General features: G+C 32.3%; 1 protein-coding gene across 1 annotated transcript; it reads right to left on the bottom strand.

Annotated features, from left to right (window-relative positions):
* Positions 1–14902: 14902 nt before the first annotated feature.
* LOC110021258 (EPIDERMAL PATTERNING FACTOR-like protein 4) lies at positions 14903–16225 on the bottom strand. Its single transcript, XM_020719677.1, has 3 exons — positions 15726–16225; positions 15527–15564; positions 14903–15306 (listed from the first exon to the last, which is right to left on the bottom strand). The coding sequence occupies exons 1-3, from the start codon at positions 15856–15858 to the stop codon at positions 15115–15117; spliced, it is 363 nt and encodes a 120-aa protein (XP_020575336.1). The 5' UTR covers positions 15859–16225; the 3' UTR covers positions 14903–15114.
* Between the last annotated feature and the right edge of the window lie 6884 nt (positions 16226–23109).

Here is a 23109-nt window from a genome sequence, read left to right as displayed (position 1 = left end):
TGATATCATAAGTATGACGAGCATGAATTATAGGCTAAGGATGTTGACATTATTATATTTGGCAAAAATATCCTTAAAATTATTAGATTTGACATTTGAGGGGTTTTTTCCATAAAAAAACGATCTTAGCTATTGGCTATTTTGCAACTTGACCAATTAGAATGGGCCCAATCTGTGGGCTACATAAAGAGAGATTTGCTTAGAAAGATGGGCAGGCCTTGAGACCCATTGGCACACCTATTTAGTTGACTTCAGTTGATCTGTTCACTGTTTGAGCGATTTTTCATAAATGGTGCACGTATTATAAATATTTTCAAATATATTGACTCGTACGGCGACAATAAATTAATTGGACGCGTTATCTTCTGAATATACAGTTTTTAGCAAAATTATGAAAGTGATTTTTATTTGAAATATATTGTTGGGAAAAAAAGCTCCGGAATGTGTGTGACTTAGTATGTATGAAGGAATAATATATGATCGGACATTCACGCAGTGCTTTTTGCTGAGGATTGCTTTGTGATCTTTAGATTATGGTATAAATAAAAGAAATATAAAAATGAATTGATTAGATTTAATAATAATAATAATAATTGAATGAGCTATAAGTCCCATAGATCATAGTGGGGAGCCATAATTGAATTTTGCTTGAGCTTTATATGAGTAGCTTAAATCCAAAAAAAAAAAAAAAACTTGATGTGAGCCAGAAGATTTGCGACGGTTGATTAATAACCCAGCTTTTTAATGTTCGATGAAGATCCAACATACATACAAAATAAAAATAAAAAAGATAGGTAAGTAGGGGGAGAAGCTTTTATTTTTACATGGGAAACCATAGAAAGAAAAAAAAATAACTATGAGGCTTGAAGTAAACAATTAAGGAATTGTAAGTACGCAAACCCGCTCTCCTCTTTAATTTGAGGAGATGGAATTACAATGTTGATGTACAACGTTTGTTTGACAATAATAGTCGTAACGGGCCAGGAACGTTGTGGTTGATTGTTATGAAGACAATAATCCTTTGTGAATGCTTTACAAGGTGGTTGTGGGGCAAGCTTATCATAAAGGTCATAGTTAAATGTCGTGGTAGTAGTTAGTCATGTAGGTCATAGGTGATAGCTTTAGAAGCATCAGTTGGCCACAACATTCGTAGTATGGAGCTGCAATAGCATTCGCACTCCGAAGAGTCTGAAGTTGGGAGCTGGTTTAGTTGTGAGTCACGTAGGTCGTTGTGCTTAACTGTAATAACATCTGTAGGTCATAAAGGTCGGAGTTGAAAGCTGCAGGAGTTGTGAGCAATGTAGATTGTAGTTGATTGCATAGGCTGTAATGGTGACATTTAATATTGTTCATAGGTCGTAGAGGCCTCAGTTTGTAGATGTGTGTGTTATAGGTCACATGGGTCGTAGTTGGTCACGTAAGTTTTAGCAGAGAGTTCTAATAATGTGCATAGGAGGTAGATGTCGGAGTTGAGAGCTGCATGAGCTTTGAGCTACGTAAGTTGTAGTTTGTCACATAGGTCATAGAGTGGAGCTCTAATAGTGTTCATAGATCACAGAGACTAGAGTTGGGAGCTACATGAATTGAGGACCACGTCAGTCGTAGTGGTAAGTCACATAAACTCCTACAAGCCATAATAGTTGAAGTTAGAAGTTGCACTAATTGTGGACCACAAAGGTCGTAGCTGGTCACATATGTCATAGTGTTGAGCTACAATAACATATGTAAGCCATAGGGACCAAAATTAGGAATTGCATGAGTTGTGTACAAGGTAAGTTGTAGTTGGTCACCCAAGTAGTAGGTGATAGCTTCTGAAATGTCTGTTGGCCACTATGTCGATAACAGAAGGTTGTAATGACAACAGTTGGCCATGTAGGGCATATTAGGGAGTTGTAATAACAATGCCGATAACAAAAGCCTGAGTTGTATATGCCTTAGTTGGTCACATAAGCTATAACAGAGAATTGTAATAATGTTTGTGGGGTGCAGAGGCAGGAGTTGAAAGCTGGATGAGGAAAGAACTTTAAAAGTTTGGAGAACGCCATAATATTTTAAGTATACAGGTTTTAAGTATTTATTGGAGGGAGCGACACCATATCTGTGGCATTTTATTGCACTATATTTGGGGTGCATCTTACACCATATGGGGGGCGAGCAGTTTGGAATTTTCTTAATTTAAATTTGAAAGTTTTGCTCAAAGAATCTATGATATTCATGTCAATCATTTTGAGATTCATGCCAAATGAAAAAAAAATAAAAAAAAATTATTCATGGCGTATCATAGCTATATCAATTAAAACTTGTTGAGCCTTTGAAATAATTATTTAAATAATACCATTCAAGAATGAGCCTTAATTAAGCTTCTTTAACAATCTTATTCACAAGCTTTAAATACATTTGCTTATGAACCTAAATGAATTGAACAAGTTGTTCAAATTTGTCTATTCATCAATTGAATATCTATAAAAATATTCAAACTTATTTGATTCAGCCTGATATAGTATAAGATTTTCTTTTTCAAACCATATCAAGAAAGTTCACAAGATTTGATCAAACTGATTGATGCTTCCAAGAAGTAGATGGAGAGGATATGGCAAAGCCACTTTACCTACTTCCATACCCGAGACTAAACAGAGTATTAGGCTTCATTTCCTCCATCTGTACTTTTTTTAATAGTTCTAATTGATATCAATCTATATATATATATATATATAAATATTTATCACATTTCACATGACTATTTTCCATTACTTCACAAATACATGAACCAAGTTATGAAGAACATCTAATTTCTTATATAAATTTAAAATTGTTTTACTTTATTTTATTGTTTATATTAACATCAAAACATTTATACCAAGCTATTTTATATGTCAGAAAAAAAAAATTGCATTTTATTAAAATTTAAGAATTTATATAAACATTAAATTTCATCTTTTAAAAATGTAATTTTTTTTTTTTTTGGTTTCGGCTTTTGGTTTGGCAGTCCCGCCGCCGCCTCCCGCGGTTCCAAACAAAAGTTGAGCCGCAGATAATAGGCAGGGCACAACTTCGTGGACGCAATCTTTACGCCCTTACCCCTTTGCCCTATCCCGCAAAAGAGAATTCGTGAGTTTCTTCCCTTCCCCTCCTCGTCTCCGGTAGGTGACGGTTCCTCTTCGTCTTCTCTTCTCTTCCTTCTCCTTCTCTTTCTGTTCTGGTGATCTCCTCACATCGCATGCGTTCTCGTAAGGGTTATACTTCTGTTAGATCTGGAATATGGTTTTATAGCAAGGGTTATATCTATTGCTGGGTAAAATGATATGGAACTTGGAGTGTCATTTGTGTTAAGAAAAACGACGACAAATAAAACGAAAAATAGATCGAGAAAATTACACCAGAAAAAGGCGACACAAGATTTACGTGGTTCGGCAACTTGCCTACGTTCGCGGAGCTGCAGAGGATTTTATTAGCTTTGAGGATTACACCGTCGACCACGTCGACTTACAAAAAAGAATTCTCTCTCTCTCTCTCTCTCTCTCTCACCTTCTCTCTCTCTCTAAACCGAGAGTCACACCAAGAAAAAGAAAAAATAATTTTAAACTGTTTGGAGAGTAATCCGCATCCCTGTAATCATGAGGCCCCTTTTAAAGTTTCACAGTATCCAACTTGTTTTGGTAATCCTTAATTTCGTGAATCCATGGAATCATGCTTTAATGACCCATATAAAGCCCATTAAGGCAAGCTATCAAATTCATTGCTTTTTTCTCTATAACAGGAGGGACGGAAAATTAATCTGGTAAAACTTAATTAATTAAGTTTTCCTTAATTCTTCCTGTCAATAGAAGACAATTGCTTTAAATAAAAATTGGGAATCATCAAACTATGACAGGGAATAAAATACATAAGGAAAAGAATTAAGAGCAGATAAATTAGAATCAATTTATCAAAGAATCTGTCGTAATAGGAAGTGGACCGGGTCTCCACCTTCCTCAACAATTTGGGGTTATGCTTCGTGTTAGATCAACAAAAATGATCCCGCTGTGACCCTATTTTAGGATTCCTTTTCTTTGGGGTTATGCTGCCTGTTAGATCAGAAAAAATGATACCTCATGCCCATTTTTTACCATTTCTATTAGATGCAGGAGAATTTTCTTTTATAGTTTTGATTACTCTGTGAAGTTTTGCCTTTGCGGAAAATTGATATTTGGTACTAAACGTTGCACATCCGACGGCTCTCCGTAAATGTAAAACTGCCAAAAATACCAGAATTTTGTTAAAAAATAAAATAAGAATAAAAATAAATAAAAATAAGCTAAGAATAATAATTAATTGGAAAAAGTAATTTCGCCATTTATCAGAGACTTTTGCAGTGACCGGCTGTTTTATAGGTGCAAGTGGCGCAGAGAACTGCATTAGGACCGGTCTTTTGGCTCGACCCAAAGGTGGCCCCATCTAAACAGTAGCTACTGCTCATGTTCCCTCCCATTATTATTATCCAGCCAGACCAAGCCGGTTCGTTTTCCCAAATGCTACGTCAACTCGGTCCGGTCCGACCGGTTCCAGCTGATAGTGAACCCACTTATAAACCAAAAATTTTTCTGTGCGGACTCCTGACGTAGTTCTACGTGCGGCACGGTATATTTCTGAGTTATTTTCAGATTATTTTTGGGTTATTTTCAATAATCTTAAAATAACCTAGAAATAACCCGCAGTCATTACTTTTGGGTTATTTCTGGGTTATTTTGGGTTATTAAAAATAACATGAAAATAACTCAAGAATAACTTGTACCGCACGTAGAGGTACGTTAAGTGTCCGGACAGAAAATGTGCGCCATATAAACATATGCATGTATAAAGCATATATAATGACATAAAGTTGCTGCAACTGCATTAATGTGAACTTTTTGGGGCATTTTTATGCATAACATCCAAATCCTCTGCAGTAACTTGTCTAATATTTACATTTTATCTCTATTTTTTATGCCACCCAAAATATTTATGTCATATAAAAAATATAATCATTTTAACCCTAAAAAAATGAAATACAATATTTCATGTATACATAAAATGATATATAAGTCAAAAAATAAAATTTGAGTATTAGATACATAAATATATAAGATTTGGGTAGGAAATTACTTTATTTTTTAGGCGGATAAAATTACTAATTATATTTTTCTATGTATATGACAAACAAGTATATCGAGAGGAAAAAAAATTTAATAGTTATATAACTTATACTATATAAATATATAATATTTAAACAACTAATATTAATATATTATGATTAATAATTTATCATATATTATAATTTATAGGATGTAATTTTTTAAAATATGATATATTTTTAGAGTATATAATTATTTTCAAAATTTTATAAATTTTTCATATATAATTATTTTAAATTATTTTAATGATTCGAACACGATCGAACGCATGATTGTTCGTGTTTGGTTCGATTATGAACCGAATGAAAAAAATTATTGGTCTTCTTCTCGTTCGCTTATCAAATGAATTGAACACGAACTCTCTAGCGAGTCGAACACGAATTGTTCACGAACAACGTGCTTTTTGACAGCAATACCTCCAGTAACCCACCCAATAAATTAAGTTTCCTAAAATATATATATATATATACATGCATGTATGTTTACACCAGAATTATTGGCATGAATTTCAAAGAGAACGAATGATCGAGAATACAAAGCTTCCCTCTGGGGAAGGCTATCGACCGATAATTCAACGTCAAGCATGAGAATCCACGTCTATAAACCCGGGATATGTCAAATCTCTGGAGACGGTTCCTTACTCGGTAATGGCAAGAACCGTCAAGGGTAAGGCGCAAATCATCCTGACAGCGAGTTCAGTCGGATCATAGACATCGAAAAGATCTGTCCAAGACCTTGCAAGAGAGAAAATCCGGTTGAAACGACGAACTGACCAGGTAGACGAGACACAAGTCATGTAAGACTTCAGCAAAAAAGCAAGTGGGCAACGACTTGCTCAATTAAACAAGTCTTCAATATAACGCTTGTAAAACCCATCATGTCTTAGAAAAATCCTAACTCCTCTCACTAACGTAGGAGGTGGTAATTCAACAATAACTTGAATTTTTACTGGATCTACTTCTCTGTCATTTTCAGAAATCTTATGTCCTAACACAATTCTTCATGTGACCATAAATTGACATTTTTCCCAACTGAGAACTAAATTTGTTTCTTCACAGTGTTTTAGAATCTTAACTAAATTATCTTAACATGAATAAAAAAAGGTTCCAAAAATTGAGAAATCGTCCATAAAAATTTCAATTTTTTTTTCTCAATTAAGTTGCTTAAAATAATCATCATGCACCTTTAGAAGGTTGCAGGCGCATTACATAAACAGAAAAAGATCCTTCTAAAAGCAAAAGTTCCATATGGACTTGTGAATTTTGTCTTTTCTTGATCCTCATGGGCTATTGGTATTTGGTGGTATCTAGAATATCCATCCAAAAAGCCGAAATATTGGTGCCCCACAAGTCTATCCAACATCTGATTCAGAAAAGATAGAAGAAAGTGATTTTTCCTATTGCCAATGTTTAATTTTCTATAATCAATATGCATTCACCCTCCAGTGAAATGTTTTAATGGAATTAATTCATTCAACTCATGTACAACTACAGTCACTCCAACTTTCTTAGAAACGAAGTGAATTGGATTAACCTAAATACTGTCATAAATAGGATAAATAATTTCAGTATCCAACCACTTTAAAATTTTTTTTCTTAACAACTTCTTTCATAATAGGTTTCAATCTCTTCTGAGGATCAGCCCTAGGTTTATGACCTTCTTTCATTAAAATTCTAGCTCATAAATCACATAATATTTTTTCTAAAAAATCCGTCTCCAATCGCAAGGTATAGTAAAACTATCAGGATCTTTGAAATTTTGAAGAAACTTTTTCTGAATTATTACACTTCATTATTCACTTAGTGCAACAATTTCATAATCTTCAAACTTTCTCTTTTTGTTTAAAATTTCTTTCATAAATTTAGCTTAAATTTGCATCTATTTCAAAGCTTCAGGAATAAGAATATTAATGGTAAGCTTTTTGAATATCTCAAAAATTTTAAAAATTGTTGATCCAGCTTTTGTTGTCTAGGTCTCTAAGGAAATGGAGGTGGTGGTCTTTCTATATTGATCTTAGTTGGAGAGACAGAGTTTTCTATATTTTTAGGAATAGTTTGTTCTCATTTTTCAATTTATATGTTCTCCCCCTCAACTTCAATCTCTTTTTGAATTCCAACATTTAATTCCTTCCACTTCTGGGTCGGACAACTTTAACTTTCTCTTGCTCTTTGTTCTTATCTTTAAGATTTATTTAATAGTACTAGGAAGTGTTCTCTGAGTCCTATTACCAAGTGCGTCAGCAATTTGTCACAATTGGTTCTAAATATTTCTAATTGCAACATTTTGAATTTGTAATTGATTCTCCATCTATAACACCACTTATTCTATAGATAATTTTTTCTCCTTAATTGGTTGGTTATTTGTAAATCTAGGAGGGTGAGAAGGTCTATAGTTAATACTACTATAGTTGTTCTAGTTTCTCAATGGGTTTGCTTGATTGTTTCCCCATCGTTGATTTCCGCCACCAGAATTATTGTTCCAGTTAATTTTAAGGTAGTTTTTCCAACCTGGGTTGTAATAGTTCGACTATGGGTTATTGAGTTTATTTTTAATTACATTTAAAATCTTTAATGAAGCTGAGAATCAATCATTTGTCCTAATGAATTTTCTTCTATCACATGAGAGATTTGAGAAAAAGTTTATTCCAAATTGATCTATCTTCCTAGATAGTGCAACAACTTGAGATGTCAATATAGAAATTGCATCATTATCATGAACACTAGCTATTTTTTTAGAATTTATCCTTCTAGGGGGCCATTGAAAATTGTTTGTAGTCATCTCTTCAATTAATACATGAACTTCATCAAATGGTTTTGACATTAATGAACCTCTAACAACATCATTAATAATAGATCTAAGAGATCCTACCAATCTATTATAAAATATTTGAATAATTAACCAGTCTGGCAAGACATGATGCGGACACCTCCTGGAGAGTTCTTTAAATCTTTCCCAGCTTCGTATATTGACTAGCCTTCAAACTGAGTAATAGAGGTTATATAATTTCTAAGCTTAGCAGTTTTTGAAAGTGTAAAATACTTAGCCAAGAATTTTTGTGCTAACTCCCCCTAAGTTCTAATAGATCTGGGTGCTAATGATTTTAACCACATTTTAGCTTTATCACCTTAAGGAAAAAGAAAAAAAAATCTAAGTCTAACAACGTCATTTGATACACCATCATATTTAAATATAAAATATAGTTCTAGAAAACTTGAGAAGTGTAAGTTTGGATCTTCAGATGGTGTTCCTCAAACTGATTGTTTTGTATCATTTGTATGATAACAGTTTAAATTCAAATGAGTTAGCTACTACAGTAGGAGTTTCTATGCTTAAGTGAATTTCATCTGCTGTAGGGTTTGCATAGTCTTCTAAAGGTCTTTGTATATTACGATATTCATTTTCAACTGTTTAATTTTCAAAATTATTTTGTGAAGTATTTTCCATTTCTTGAGAATTGTGAAGTTCTTTCTGTTTTCGAATTTTTCTTATGTTTTTTTCTAACTCAGAATCATAAGGTACTAAATCTTCAGATTTCGAACTACACATGCAAAATTAAAGGTTAAAAAAATATATATATATATATATATATATATATATATTTCTATTTATTATGTTTTTTCAATTCTTATACATCTTTTTAGTTTTCCTTTTTTTTTCAGAAATAAACAAATACTAATAAAGGAAAATTAAAATTCAATTCTCCTAAAATAAATCAAAGTCTAATAAAAATTTTTAAGGTAAAAATTCTGTTATTCCCGGCAGCGACGCCAAAAACTTGACCCGAGCCGCAATTGCACAATTATTTAAGTTATGAAAAATGACCAAAACTTGACCCAATTTATATTCAGTGGCTAGTATGCAAAGTAATTATGTTATAGAATTGATTAATGACTTACACACTAGCAGTATTATGTAAGTATATGTATCGTTTTAAGTAATATAGAGTTTTCTTTAAAAATCCCAATACCAAACTCACAGAAAATAAGTGAATTTCTATGTCAACTTAGAAATATTTTTACTAAAACTGTAAACAAAATTTGTAGGAGAATAATATCGAACGGTTTGTAAAAAGATATAAACTAAAGTTTGCTAATTCTAAATTAAAGTTAAAAGTAAATGCAATTTTTCTTAAATGCAGATGAGTAAAGGAATATGATTACAATAAAAAGTCTTTCCCCATGCAAAGTGATTGTAATTAATGTAAGAATCAAATGCTTATAGATGTAAATGAGGTTTTGTGACAAATAGGAGCATGTATATTCTTTACCCTCTCCCGAGTGCATAAAAAATATTGATTAATCTAAAGTTAAGTTCTTGATTGAAATGGTTGTGCTGAGTATATTCTAGCCTCTCACTTCCAGATTACCGACTCTGCCCTCTCTATAGGATTAATCATGCCTCAAGTTCTGAACTAACCAAATTGAAAAAGGTTCTAGCTTGTCACTGTAGAATCATCAATTATACGCCCATCAACACTTATCTCCCTATCTATTTACACTCCTCATTGGACGTGGCATCCCCTTCATCCAAGTTGTAGTGTGGTACTCATTAATTGGGTGAAATCCTAACTCTCCCGGGTCATTATGTTTCACAATAGATTTTAACATCATAAATGTCTAGTTTGCAAAGTAAATTAAGAACTTGTGAAAATGCCATCACAAATATTTAGAATAAAAGCGCTCTTCAAAAGATTCTAACCCTACACATGATTACTTCTTATTGCAAGGAGAAAGAAAAGAAAACTACTCAAAACTCATAAGAATAACAAAACAAAACATGATTTATATTAAAAACCAAATTTACAAAATAAAACTTAAGCAAAAGTATAAATACTAATCTCATATTTTTCCTCAAGCAATCCTTTGAAGTTTCTTGTCTGAACTTGACTCCATAAGATTCATACAAGACTCAACAAACACTTACAATCACCACACTCTCATTATGGTTGTCACCCACCCCAATGGTGTTCTAATTTACCCAAAAACAACTTTCTATCCTCCTCCCTCTTCTTGGACGTGTGGAAGTGCTTCCTATATATAAAACTCTGAAAATAACCAAGAGTCACTTTAGGCACCTTTTTGAAGTTCGTCAAAATTCATTGAATATATGCATAACAGTCTCTGGCGCCTAAGCACCCAACTGTGGTGCCTAGGCGCTGAGCTTCTAGAACACCCTGACGCCTATGCACCGGGTCAATTTTTTGTTCTTTAGCTTCATTTGCTCCATTTTTGCTCCTTTTACTCTTAAACCTTATTTTTTTTTACATGAATAAAAAACATACAAAATATCTTTCATTAAAACGTAATATCCTTAAATATGAACATGAAATACACATATAAAAATATGTAATTTTAAGATGTGTCAGTAGGAGTAATTAGAAGCAAGAAATTCAAGATAAAAAAAAAAAACTTTTATGTGAAGTTTTAAAAGAAAGTACAATAAATATGCTAGTGTTAGTATTAAATTAATATGGGTATCAATCTCAGTAGGGTTTCCTACAATATTCATTTAGATAGTGGCATCTTTCTTAGAAATGAATTTGAGCTAAAGATTTGAGGTTGTCACATATTTAAGTTTGCATTGATAATGTCCTTTTCATTGATTTGATATGCAAGAATTTGTTGGTCTTGTTATTATATTTAAATACATAAATATTTTTCTTTTCATAATGGATAACACTCATACTAGGGGTGTAAATGAACCGAACACGAACGAACAAAGCTCGTGTTCGTGTTCGGTCTATTTGGAATTAAATGTGTTTGAAATAGGCTCGTGTTCAAAATTATTCGTGAAGTTACAGTTTTTGTTTGGTTCGATTTGTTTGAATTATGTTTAAAATATTTGAAATATTTAAAATGTTTGAATTGTTCGAATTATTTGAATTGTTCAAAATCTTACAAATTTGATTGCATTGTTTGGATTATTTGAATTATTCGAAATCTTTCAAAAGCTTAAACATGTAAGAAATTAATGCTTAAATATGTATGAATTATAGCACAAATGTACAATAGCTGAGGCACAACTCACAAAAAAACCATAATATCATATTTCATCCATAAAAAATTCAAATCTAGAGGCAATATGCGAGATTTCACTCCCAAAAACTTCAAAAACTAGGTTTCACTTAAAGAAATTAAATAAATCTAGATGAAATATAAGAAAATTTAAGCTAAGAGGCGAACCTAAAGATAAATATGAAATTATATGATTTAATATAAGCTAAGAGGTGAGCCTGGAAATCAGATTATAATTTATAGGATTTAGTTTTTAAAAATATGATAAATTATATTAATAATTATTTTATATTTCAAACAATAACGATTCAAAAACATTTAAACAAACGACTGTTTGTGTTTGGTTCGTTTATAAATCAAACAAAAAAAATTATTCGTGTTTGTCTCATTTGCTTATCAAATGAATCGAACACGAACTCCATAGCAAGCCAAACATGATTTGTTCGCAAACAACAAGCTTTTCTAACGGCCCTAACTCATACTACACAACCAATGCCTTTATGAAAGTGTATGGGCAATGCCTATAACGGGAATATCACATCATATTTGATCATATTGATACCTATTCTGATGAGAACAAGGCATTAATTAGCGATTGGAGAGAAGTATGATTTATCTAACTAACATGAAAGGGTTTAAAGGGAGAATGAATTTTTAGAATGACAATAATTAGAGCGTATATTGAATTAATATTCATAACACTTTTCATATTTAAAACTAAAATATAGTGTTTGTCATCATACATAATACATATACAAAAAATATTATTTTTTTCTTCTGTCATTCATCTCATTCTTATTAGCCATATGACATACGAAGCTATAAGTTGTATATAAATTCTAGTTACTCATTAAACAATAGGGTGCAATAACAATCTTCTTTTAAATATATTTTCAATTGGGCCTTAAGAAAAGAATTTGGGTATTGCACTAATTTCATTCGTCTTGTCATGAAACTTAAAGAAAACATCTCCTTGATATTTTTGGAACTTTCCTTGGTAAGAATTTAGGTCATATTGGTCGGGCTAGTATGTGAATTAAGTCTAGCAATAAATACACATGGGTAAGCAAAAGGGCGCTTGGCTTGTTTATCTAGGAAGAAGCATATTTATCCTGTTGTTATACTCGAAAGTCAATCAAATCATATAAACTATGGATTTTAATCTCCACATCAACATTGAAGGCTTGATGATTCTTACTTAAAGAAGATTCAAATCTTCATCTTTAAGTCATTTTTATTACTTATCAAAAGCCTCACATCATTTATATTATCGTATTGATGAAATCTTCCTTTGGGATCAATGTCTTCTAACTTCTGCATGAGATTTTAAGTTCTACACTGGAATCTAAATGATCAGTATCTTAATAGTCACAAGAATCTAATATTGAAGGAGCACAATTTGGATAGCCAAATCATTATAATTTATTCTTTGAGAAATCAACATGTTAGTCTCTCTTCATAATTTAGTTAAAACATTGAGGTTGAAAATAGTTCCATAATTGCTTAATAAGTCTCTTTATCAACATCAAGTACTAGGGTTTTCCTTAAATTTTTTTATTTAGGATTTGATTATAACCTCATTTTAGAATCTTATGATAATTTATATTAAAATATTATGATAACCTCTATTTCAGATTTTTATAATGTTGAAGCAAGCCCATACCAGCAAAATTCACATATGTTGAAACATTATTAATACTGATATTTTAAGATTTCTAGTGCAAAGAGTTTGTGCCAAAACATCATAACATTGATCTTGTTTGTATTGCTTTTAAAGAATGTCCTACAATACTCAAAACTGTAGATCATATTTTTTTTATTAATTCAAAAATTATAGAAAAAAAATTATATGTATTCATAGTAATTTTTGAAGACAACCATCTCAAATTCTTAAAGCAATTGTGCAAATATAATTTAGGCTCCGTCGTGATTGTGCGGCGGTGGTGCGACACTGCACCGCTGTTTTGGTCGTTTGGGTAAACTGCATTTTGACAACTTTTTCAAAAAGCTGTCACTGAAACCAGTGTTTTCTCACTGCTCCTAACTAGGCGCGATGAGAGCTTTTGAGTTGCGGTCGACTTTTTCAAAAAAAAAAAAATTGTAACAGTCGCCATAACTTTTTGCGATATCAGATTATCTTAGCCAGCTTCACAAAAGTTTTTTAATAAGTTGCAGCTGCCCCGAAACGGAGCCTTAAATATAACATGCAACAGTGCGAACGATTCAAAATTTAATTATCCTTTCGAAGCGAAATATTAAATTTTGAAGGCAAGAAATATGAAGACTGGAGATCACCTGATAAAAATTAAATATTATTAGATTATGGGATAATTACAAACACAGCACTGGAAACTTTACCATTTACAATAATAGCTGCTGGATTTCTGCATGCCATGATCATATAATTACAAATTCTATAACAATGAAAAATATGATTTGGGGTTTTACTGGTAATAAAGCGGGTGCTAGTTTTCTAAATAGCAAAATTTCAAGGGCTAATTTCCCCATAACTGTTTTTTCCACAAACATGCAACCAGTGCCACTAGCCATACATTTAAAGTTACTCTAATGGACAACAGATCGGTACTTCCTGAAATAATATTTTTCCATATCAAGCTAAGCTAAAGTATACATGAAAAAAATAAGTATTGATCTGCTTACAAAAGGATTCACCTCCTGCGCAGGTTGCCAGCCTTGTGCAGCAGACCTAGTCGCTCTTCTATCGGATGATTAACTCTTGTCAGCCGTGAAATGCTAACTTATTCTTTCACTTTTGGGGAATTTACTTACATACCACACAATTCTTATTTATTTATAAATTTAGCCCCTAGATTTTTCTATTTGCTTGCATATATCACATCAAACATGCCATTATTATTTAGTTTTAAAAGTGAAATGAAGAATTTCATGATAGATTATAATTCCTAAGTACTACAAATATAAAGTTTAGGAGTTTCTTTAGGCATTCGTTTTACTTTGAAAAAAAAGAGAAAATAAGGGTTACTTTAAAAAAATTGTTCCAACTTTTTATAGCATCACTTATAACAATGGAGATACTTCACTGCAGGTTTTAATAATTGCCTTACCATTTCCATATTAAGGTAATCGCATGACAAAATCTATGAAAAAGTAAAGAAATGAAATATCCAAATGTTATTTAAGAAACAAATTGTTAGTTCAATGTTATTAATTCGTTAACCTATTAATTTTTAGTTTATTTAAACTTAAGCAGAAGATGTAGGGTGTGTTTAGGACAGCGGTGTGGCGGCATATCCCATGACACTTTTTTTTCTGTTTGATAAAACTATGTTTTGTCTGTCATTTCTAAAAGTTGTGGTGGAAAGCTAGTCAGACTAGAAATCTACAAAGGTATGACCTGACTTTTTGAAAACAAAAAAATTATAATAACTACCATAATTTTTTTAAGAATATATTTTTCTATAACAGTTTCACAGCTGCTTTTTCAAATATTTGTAACTGTCCCGAACAAATTCTTACTTCTAAAAGTTAGAAAGAATAATTTTATGTGATATGAAGAATTTGCGTGGTATAAATATAAAAAACAAAATTTATGTGTCAGATAAAAAAATACACAAATCCGATCTTATGCATGTACATGCCTAAATTTTAAATGTACATGATTTGCGTAATTTTTTTCTCCAATACAGTAAGTTGCAGTTAAGGAATCATTTCATAAATTCAGCTTCAAAATTTGAATCAAATTAAAACAAAAACACATTTTTTTAACTACAATATACTCAATAACTTAATATTAATGATGTTCAATAATGAAAATAATAAAGAAAAAGTAATGCATTTCTACATTTTCTTAAGCTCTACAAGAAGGCAGATATTCTATCCTGCCCTCTCTTTATACAAACATGCATGCGGAGACAATCTTCCCAAACATGCATGCAATCACTAACCTGGTAAACGGATGAGGGTGAGGATTAAGGCATGAAGAGCTTATTGCCACACTTGCATCGCCATGCCTCGGGGTAGTATTCAGCTATCACGGGGATGCCCGGAGGGACGGGCACGTGGACCGGGTAGCACGGGCTGCAGTCACCGCACTTTGACGTGCACCGCGGAGGATAGGAACCCGGCCCGCCTTCTGGGCCGCTCATCTCCGTCTCTTTTCCCTGCATGCCCCCAAGGCGGCTCACGTTAGCATTTCACCCTCACTTCTCACTAAATTGCGCAAATAAACCTGCGCCATGCTCAGAGAAAATTTTAGGTGTGATGTTCACTTGTACGGATGGGTGATAGCGAAGAAAAATTTACCGCATTATCATCCTCAAAATAGTAATTTGCACCTAGCTTATCGGCACATAAATTATCATGTCTTAAGAGATTTGTTACCTCGATGAAGGTTGCTGTTCTTGAGCTTCTTCCTCGGCCTGCGAAGAAAGAAGATTAATCTTCAAAAAGGAGGCAGTTTTGAGTAAAAAAAATGTCATCATTGGAACACATTTGGCATTGGAGGTTGAAGAAGCGATGGGTTTATGAGAGAAAGAACGGGGGATGGATGAATTTTGGGTAAAAATCTGATCTTGTTCACCTGAAGGAGAATCGCCATGGGAGTTGCTTGAGAACAGAGCAGAAGTGGAGAAAAAACAGAGATAAGTGCAGAACAGCAGAGTGGTCATTGGCAATGATCCGCCTCTTGTTCTTCCTCTTCTGATGCGTTCCATCCGAGCTGATGAAAGGTCTTAAAATGGTTGACAAGAAGAAGAAGAAGAAGAAGAAGAAGAAGAAGAAGAAGAAGAACGAGGAGGAGATGAGATGGGATAGATGCAGGAATTGCAGATCTCAAACTATGGTTTTAATGTCTGTCAGAGCTAGCGGAGCGTCAGGTTCCAGATCTCGGTGAGAAGCCATTGTGGATGAGGCATCAAGAGAAGCTTAGGATTAAAAATGGATTTGGATATCTGTCTCACTCTCACTCACTGGAGCACACAGAGACTCTTTCTACGTCTGTCTCTCTCTAAGTTGCTTTACAGGGTCCTTCGCCTAACTCGATTTCTCTGCATCTGTGGTAAGCTGGAAAGGAAATAACCTGCGAAATAGGTTATGTGAGACTCACATGTTAGCCAATGGAAGAAATTTACCTCTCTGTCTTCTTCCAGAAGGGAAAGAATAATGACTTACAGTTTACAGTCCAATTCTAATGAGGGAAAAATTGGAATGTAAGAAAATGATAGTGATTGTGTCATGAGTTTGAGGAACAATATTAAGATGTAAGAGTGAATAAATTTTTGGACACTAAATTATTACTTGAAGCGATATTATTTGGTGTGTTTTGTTAAACTAAGATTTTTTGTATTATTTTATATATATATTATTGTATATTTAATGTAAAAAAAGTTGTGGGTTATGCACCTTAAATAATTGTGAAATTTTTCAAAGTTTTTTAAAATGAAGTAATCGTCACTATTTCATCACTCTCTTTGAACATTTATAAATTATATGACAACAAAATATTTATATTTAGTATAGAAAAACATAAATCTTCACTCGGACAAATAAGTACAAAAATTGTAAATTAAAGTCATCCATTTAAAGGGTGTGATTAAAAAACATAATATTAAAATTGATTTTATTTTCACACTTTTCTATTCTTAGTCTCATTTTTTAACATCGTACGTACAACACACACATACAAAAGAAAATGATGCAAAAGCAGTATGAGGAGCAACCAAGATTTTAGGTGGAAAAAAGCCTTGAATGGAAATAAACACGTGGTCTAGTTCAGTCAAAGTAATTCACTACATGATTATAAGTGCATTGATCCACACGTTTCCAAAATTAAAAAAAATGAAATTATAATGTCGATAATTATATAAATACAATATTTATCCAACTTAAGTGGGCGACAACAAACGTAACTCTTGAAAATAATAGATAGCTAGCAGTAAAGGTCATAATTGGCCTCTACAAATGTTATAGTTAGTCATAAAGGTTGTAGTCGGTGGCTGCAATATCTTCAATTGGCCACAGAGATCATGATTTGAGACTGCAATAATGACAGTTGGCCGCAGAGCCAATATTTAGCAGTACTAATAGAAGTTGAACAAATTGTCCTAGTTGATCACATATGACATGGTTGGTAGCTTTATTAATATTTATTTGTCACAAAGTCAGTAGTGGAAATATGCAGTAGTAATTGACCATATAAGTCATAGTTGGTAGTTGCAAGTGTGTCAATTGGCCTGAGAGTTCTTAGTGGGTAGTTGTCGTAGTAACTGCCCACATAAGTCGTCGTTGGTGGCGACTGAGCCACATAGGCCAAAGTAGGAAGTTACAAAAGTAATTGGCCACATAAACCATAGTTGGTAGCTACAAGCGCACTAGTTGGCCATAGATATAACAATGGGAAGTTGTAGTAGGAACTCACCACGTAGGCCTTAGTTGGTCACATAGGTCGTAGTTGGTCACATATGTCGTAGTTCGATATTGTATTAGTAGTTAGGTAAATAGATCGTAGTTGGACACTTAAGGCGATTGCTTGTTGTGGTGTCGTTAGTTGGCAAGAGACGCCGTCGTAATTGGCAGTTGTATGGTTGCTCACGAAGAACATAATAGAAGACTACAATTACAATAGTTGACCACATAGGTCGCAATGGAAAACCACTGTAGTAACCGACCACACAGGCTAGTTGCAAGAGTGTCAGTTGCCCACAAAAGGTTGTAGTAGAAGGCTATAATGATAACAATTTGACATGTAAATTATAGTGGGTAGATACAACAGTAATTGAACACATAGGCCATAGTGGGTCATTGTCTGAGTGCTTCCCCGTTGTTAGTTTTGTAATCGAGTAGAGTTGTGTTCAGTATTTCTTGGATTTGACCTGACTTGATCGAATCATAAGTTGTTCATGTTTGATTTAAGTTTGAGATGAGTTTTCATATATATATATATATATATATAATATATATATTCATTCATACTTGACTTCATTTGTACCCGACTTGTTTTTCTTAATTGATAAAAGAGCGCTTAATTTTCACATAATATTAAAATTTTGATTTGTAGTTGATATTTCATATAAAGCTAATTAGCAAACTAAAAGTTTAAATAAGTATTTGATTTTCTATGTAAAATTCTTAACTAATGATTTTACAATTATAAATAAGTAATAAATATGTTTTAGAAAATTATCTAACTAGTTTAAGTACTAGTTTCTTAATATATATAAGTTCTATATAAACTTTCTTACAATTAAATAATATAAATGAGTACTTACAAATGATTTTATTGAAAAAAAAGAACAAATTATATATTAATTTTATTTACATTTTGATATTAACTTACTGTATATTTTTATTAAATATATAATTGAATGACTTCAATTTAATCAAATTTTATTCAAACAATGCCTCATATAAATGTAGAGCATTTAACAAGTTGTTGAACAACAAACAAGTTTGTTCATGAAAATTAACAAATGATTTGGGATATGTTCAAATTTGGTTCATTTAAACTTTGAGTTAAAAAAAAAAGTTCAAACTTATTTATTATTAATTTGGAAAACATAATCGATTATTAATGGAGCCATTATAAAATCTTCTTCAAGTGCATTGGTTTATTTACAACCCTACCCATTGTATCTAGTCCTTGGGATTCTCGAAAATCAAATTGTCTTAGGTACATTTACACTAATGCAACAACAATAACAACAAGCCACTAAGTGGGGTCTTCTACATTAATCCTTTTTCTCCATTTTGTCCTATTAAGTGTCATATTTAATTCTAATTGATTAATATCATTTTTTATACAATATGCAAAAGACTTTGTAGATCTACCTCTTCCTTGCTTAACATAAGTCAAATCTAAAATATCTACTCTTCTAACAGGATCATCAGATGGTTGGCGGTTAATGGACCAAACCATCTAAGATGACTCTCTCTAATCTTGTCTGTCAGTAAAGCTACACCAACCCTATCACAGATTTATTCATCCACCTAAGCATTCTCATCTAAGTAAGATATAACTTTGTTTTATGCTTATCTTTTAAAGGTCAACATTCTGCACCAAAGTGCATTGAAGGTCTCACCATCTTATAAAATTTTTCTTTTAGTCTAATCGACAGTTTTCTATCACATAATAGGCCCGATGGATTTCTCCACTTCAACAAGCCAACTTTAATTCGACTAATGACACCTCCATCTTTATCACCATCACTTTGAACTATGTATCCAAGATATCTAAAATGCTAACACATTAGAACTCTCCAAAGGACTTCTCTTGGAACCTTATTGTAAGCTTTCCCTAAATCAGTAAAAATCATATGTTGATTCTCCTTATTCTCTCTGTACTTCTCCATCCAACCCTTCAATAAAAGTATGGCTTCAATTGTTGTCCTGCCCAACATAAATCTAAAATGATTGTGAGAAATCTTTTTATCAATTCTTAACCTATTTTCAGCTACCCTCTCCCATTATTTTATGAAACATCATCTTAATTTCTTTATAATTTGCACTCTTGTGCATCCCCTTTATTCTTAAAAATGGGGATCAAAATACTCTTTCTCCACTACTAATGCATCTTTTTTGTTTTTAAAATAATATTAAGGAGTTTAGTAAGCCAAGCAACTCCCAAATATCTTAAATATTTCCACACTTCACTTAGGACATCATCAAAATCTACTCATTTCCCACACTTCGTTTTCTTTAAGGAGTTCTCAACTTTTTTTTTACTAATGCGACGGTGAAGACAAAACGTTTTATTTTTATTAACGATATTAAGATCACTAAAGTCGATCATACTTTCAGAAATTAAATTAAAAAAAAATTATCAAAATAGCTCATTCACCAATACAAAATATCTTCCTCTACTGATTAATCAATTTTAAAAGACCCAAAGCATTTGGAATCAAATTAAAATAAGAATTTAGTCACAGCTCATCAAATCCCAATCCATTCTCATGTGATCTTTCGTTGGAGAGAAAGCTTTCCATTAGTAGACAAGATATGAGGACGATGATGAAATCTGAGTGTTTCTCTATACCAACATAAATAATGAATCACTGAATTAATAATTTTCACCATGTAAAACTTTCATTTTTTGATCAGATTTCTCAAGACCATGCAGAAATTTTTCATACGTTTTCACAGCATGCGAAACCAAGTAGTATATATATTTGAAAATGATAATATTAATTAAAATTTTACATTAAATTGTTGTTTTAGATATTCTTTGCTATGCATAACTTTTAATATTATTTGAATTATATATTTTATTAATTAAAATGTTTTCTCATTTCACGTGCAAGTTTAAGAAGGCGAAAAGTAAATAAATTAAAATATTTTAATAATAAAAAAAAAAACTAAAATATAATTATTGTATGACCCAACCAGATGCTCAAATTAAGCCCCACTAACTCTGGGACAAATAACTATACTGCAGAAGTATAAGCTTTAGAGCTTCTGTGGATGTCGATCCCAAATCACTATCACATGTAACCCACTTTTTATTGTTTGCTCTTTTTTGTTTATAATCTCCTACTTTTAATTCAGCATTGAAATTTGGAACTCGCTTCTTTAATATGTTAAAATCAGTATGAATCTAGTTGTATTAGAGATTTATTTATGGAAAAGAGGTAAATTGGTCGTTTTTTATTGTTATTAGTTAGTCCTAATGCTCTCTCATTTATATGGGAGATTAGAGCTGAATTTATATGTAGAGTTGTAATTATGTTATGGTTGATTTTTTTTTTTCCTTTCAATAACATCTCTTCGTGAATTTAGTCGATTTGCGCCGAATCAGGTAAATCACACCACAACAATTGTTATAAGAGTTGGATTAGCGCAATTCCTGGAAAGAGCGGCTGCAATTATGGCAAAGTCGCAAACACAAGAAAATGAGATTATATCAAGTTAGTTTATAAGTTCTAATGGAGCCATAGGTAATAGAATGTCATCAGGTATTTCAACATCCACGCGGTGTTGATAAAAATGTTAATTCGTCAGTTGGTTACGCATCAAGTCAAGGCTGATGTAGTGAGATTTGAAGACAAAGAAAAAATTGGAATGTCGTGATGCGAGGTGATGAATGTTTTATGTTGCTTTAATCTGGAGGAAGTTATTAATAGTGATGAACATCCTGAAGAGATGTCAGCAAGAAATTGTTTGAGGATGAACAGGAGTGGTTACAACTTATATAAAAAATTATTTATCTCATGAGATCAAATATGGGGTTAGTGATGTAGACTTGTCTAGAAAACTGTGGATGATGCTATAGAACAAATATCTTACATATAACGTAGAGAATCATCTCTATTTGAAGCGTCGACTCTAAATATTTCAGATGAGATGTGGGCTTATTATTGATGAATACTTGAAGGATTTTATAAAGCTTTTGGCAGATATGTTAAATCTGCATGATGAGGTTTGAGATGAACATAAGTCAAATTCTTCTATTGAATACACTCCTGGATGAGTACAAAAACTTCACGATAACACTCATTATGGAATGGAGGCCTTGAATTATGGTGAGGCAATTATATTGTTGTTGAACCATGAGTTCCGCTGAAGAGATAAGGAGTCCACAAAGATGAAGTCAGCTGAAGCACTTCCACTCCAACGAGAAAATTTTGAGAAGAAGAAAAATAAGGCAAAAGGTTGGCAACTAAAATACTTCTCATAAGTAGGATAAATCTCGTGGGCATGATCTTAAGAAAAATCAATGTGCTTTCTATTTAGATACTGACCATTAGAAGAAAGATTATCCAAACTTGAAGAAAAAAGAGAAAGAGATTTTTCTCTAAGGTGAAAGACAATCCTATCATGGAAATGTGGGATGAGCCAGATTCAGATGTATCATTATTTATAGTTTCTCATAGTTTGTATAAAAATGATCATGCTAGATTTTGAAAACAACTGCTATCTATCACATTTGTCTCCATCAAGAATAGTTCTGTACGTAGAAGAAGCTTGATAATGTTATAGTGACAATGGGCAATGATCAAGCTTATTATATTATTAGCACATGAAACATCTTTATCAGGATGCATGATGGTATTGTAAGAGAGCTAACTGTTGTTAGACATTTTCTGAATATTAGAGAATATTTATTATCAATTGGGGCTTTAGAGGTCCATGTCTACAAGTTATTTATTGAGGGATATGTTTTGAGGATATGTCATGGAGCATTAATTTTTATGAAGAGAGTTCATCATCACAACCTTTATTATTATTGATGATTCTTCTAACACCACTACATTATGGCATATGGAGCCAGCTCATGATGGAGAGATTTCAATTTAGATGTTGGTGAAGCAAAGATTGATCAAATAAGTGAGCACCTAAAAGTTTGATTTATATGAATATTGTCTGTTTGACGAAAAAACATGGGTGTATTTCAATTCTACCAGTAATAAATTAATTTATAGTATCACACAAATTTTGTGGCTCAATGAAGACATAATTATTCAACGAGCAGAGATACATTATCTTTTTTATCAACGATTACTCGAGATATGTTTACGTGTATACCATGAAGCACAAGAGCAATGTATTAGAAATTTTCATGACAATAAGAAGTGGATTGAGACTCATACTGACAAAATGTTCTAATATATCAAATTAGACAATAACCATAAATACATATCAGTTGCATTTTGAAAAGAGTACTAGAGTGCTGCTATAAATCATCACTTCACTATCCAAGAGAAATAGTAGTAGAATAAGGTAGCAGAGAGGGAGAGAGAATAAAACTTTGGTGGATAAAATTTGGCATATGTTTTCTACTGTTGGGTTTGATAGAATTTATTGTGTTGAGATCATATATTATGCTTATCACTTAGTGAACCATCTGTCTTCTACACCTATTCTAAAGAAGACCCCAAAGGAGATGTGGTTGAAGCATCTGTGCTAGAGATCAAGCTTATTATCAAGTGAAAGATGACAAACTTGAACTACAAGTAAAGAAGGCAATCCTTATT

This window comes from Phalaenopsis equestris, unplaced genomic scaffold, assembly GCF_001263595.1.
Source record: "Phalaenopsis equestris unplaced genomic scaffold, ASM126359v1 Scaffold000125, whole genome shotgun sequence".
In the NCBI taxonomy this organism is placed as follows: domain Eukaryota; kingdom Viridiplantae; phylum Streptophyta; class Magnoliopsida; order Asparagales; family Orchidaceae; genus Phalaenopsis; species Phalaenopsis equestris.
Note: the sequence above shows the minus strand (reverse complement) of the source record. Positions and strands in the feature narration are given on the sequence as shown.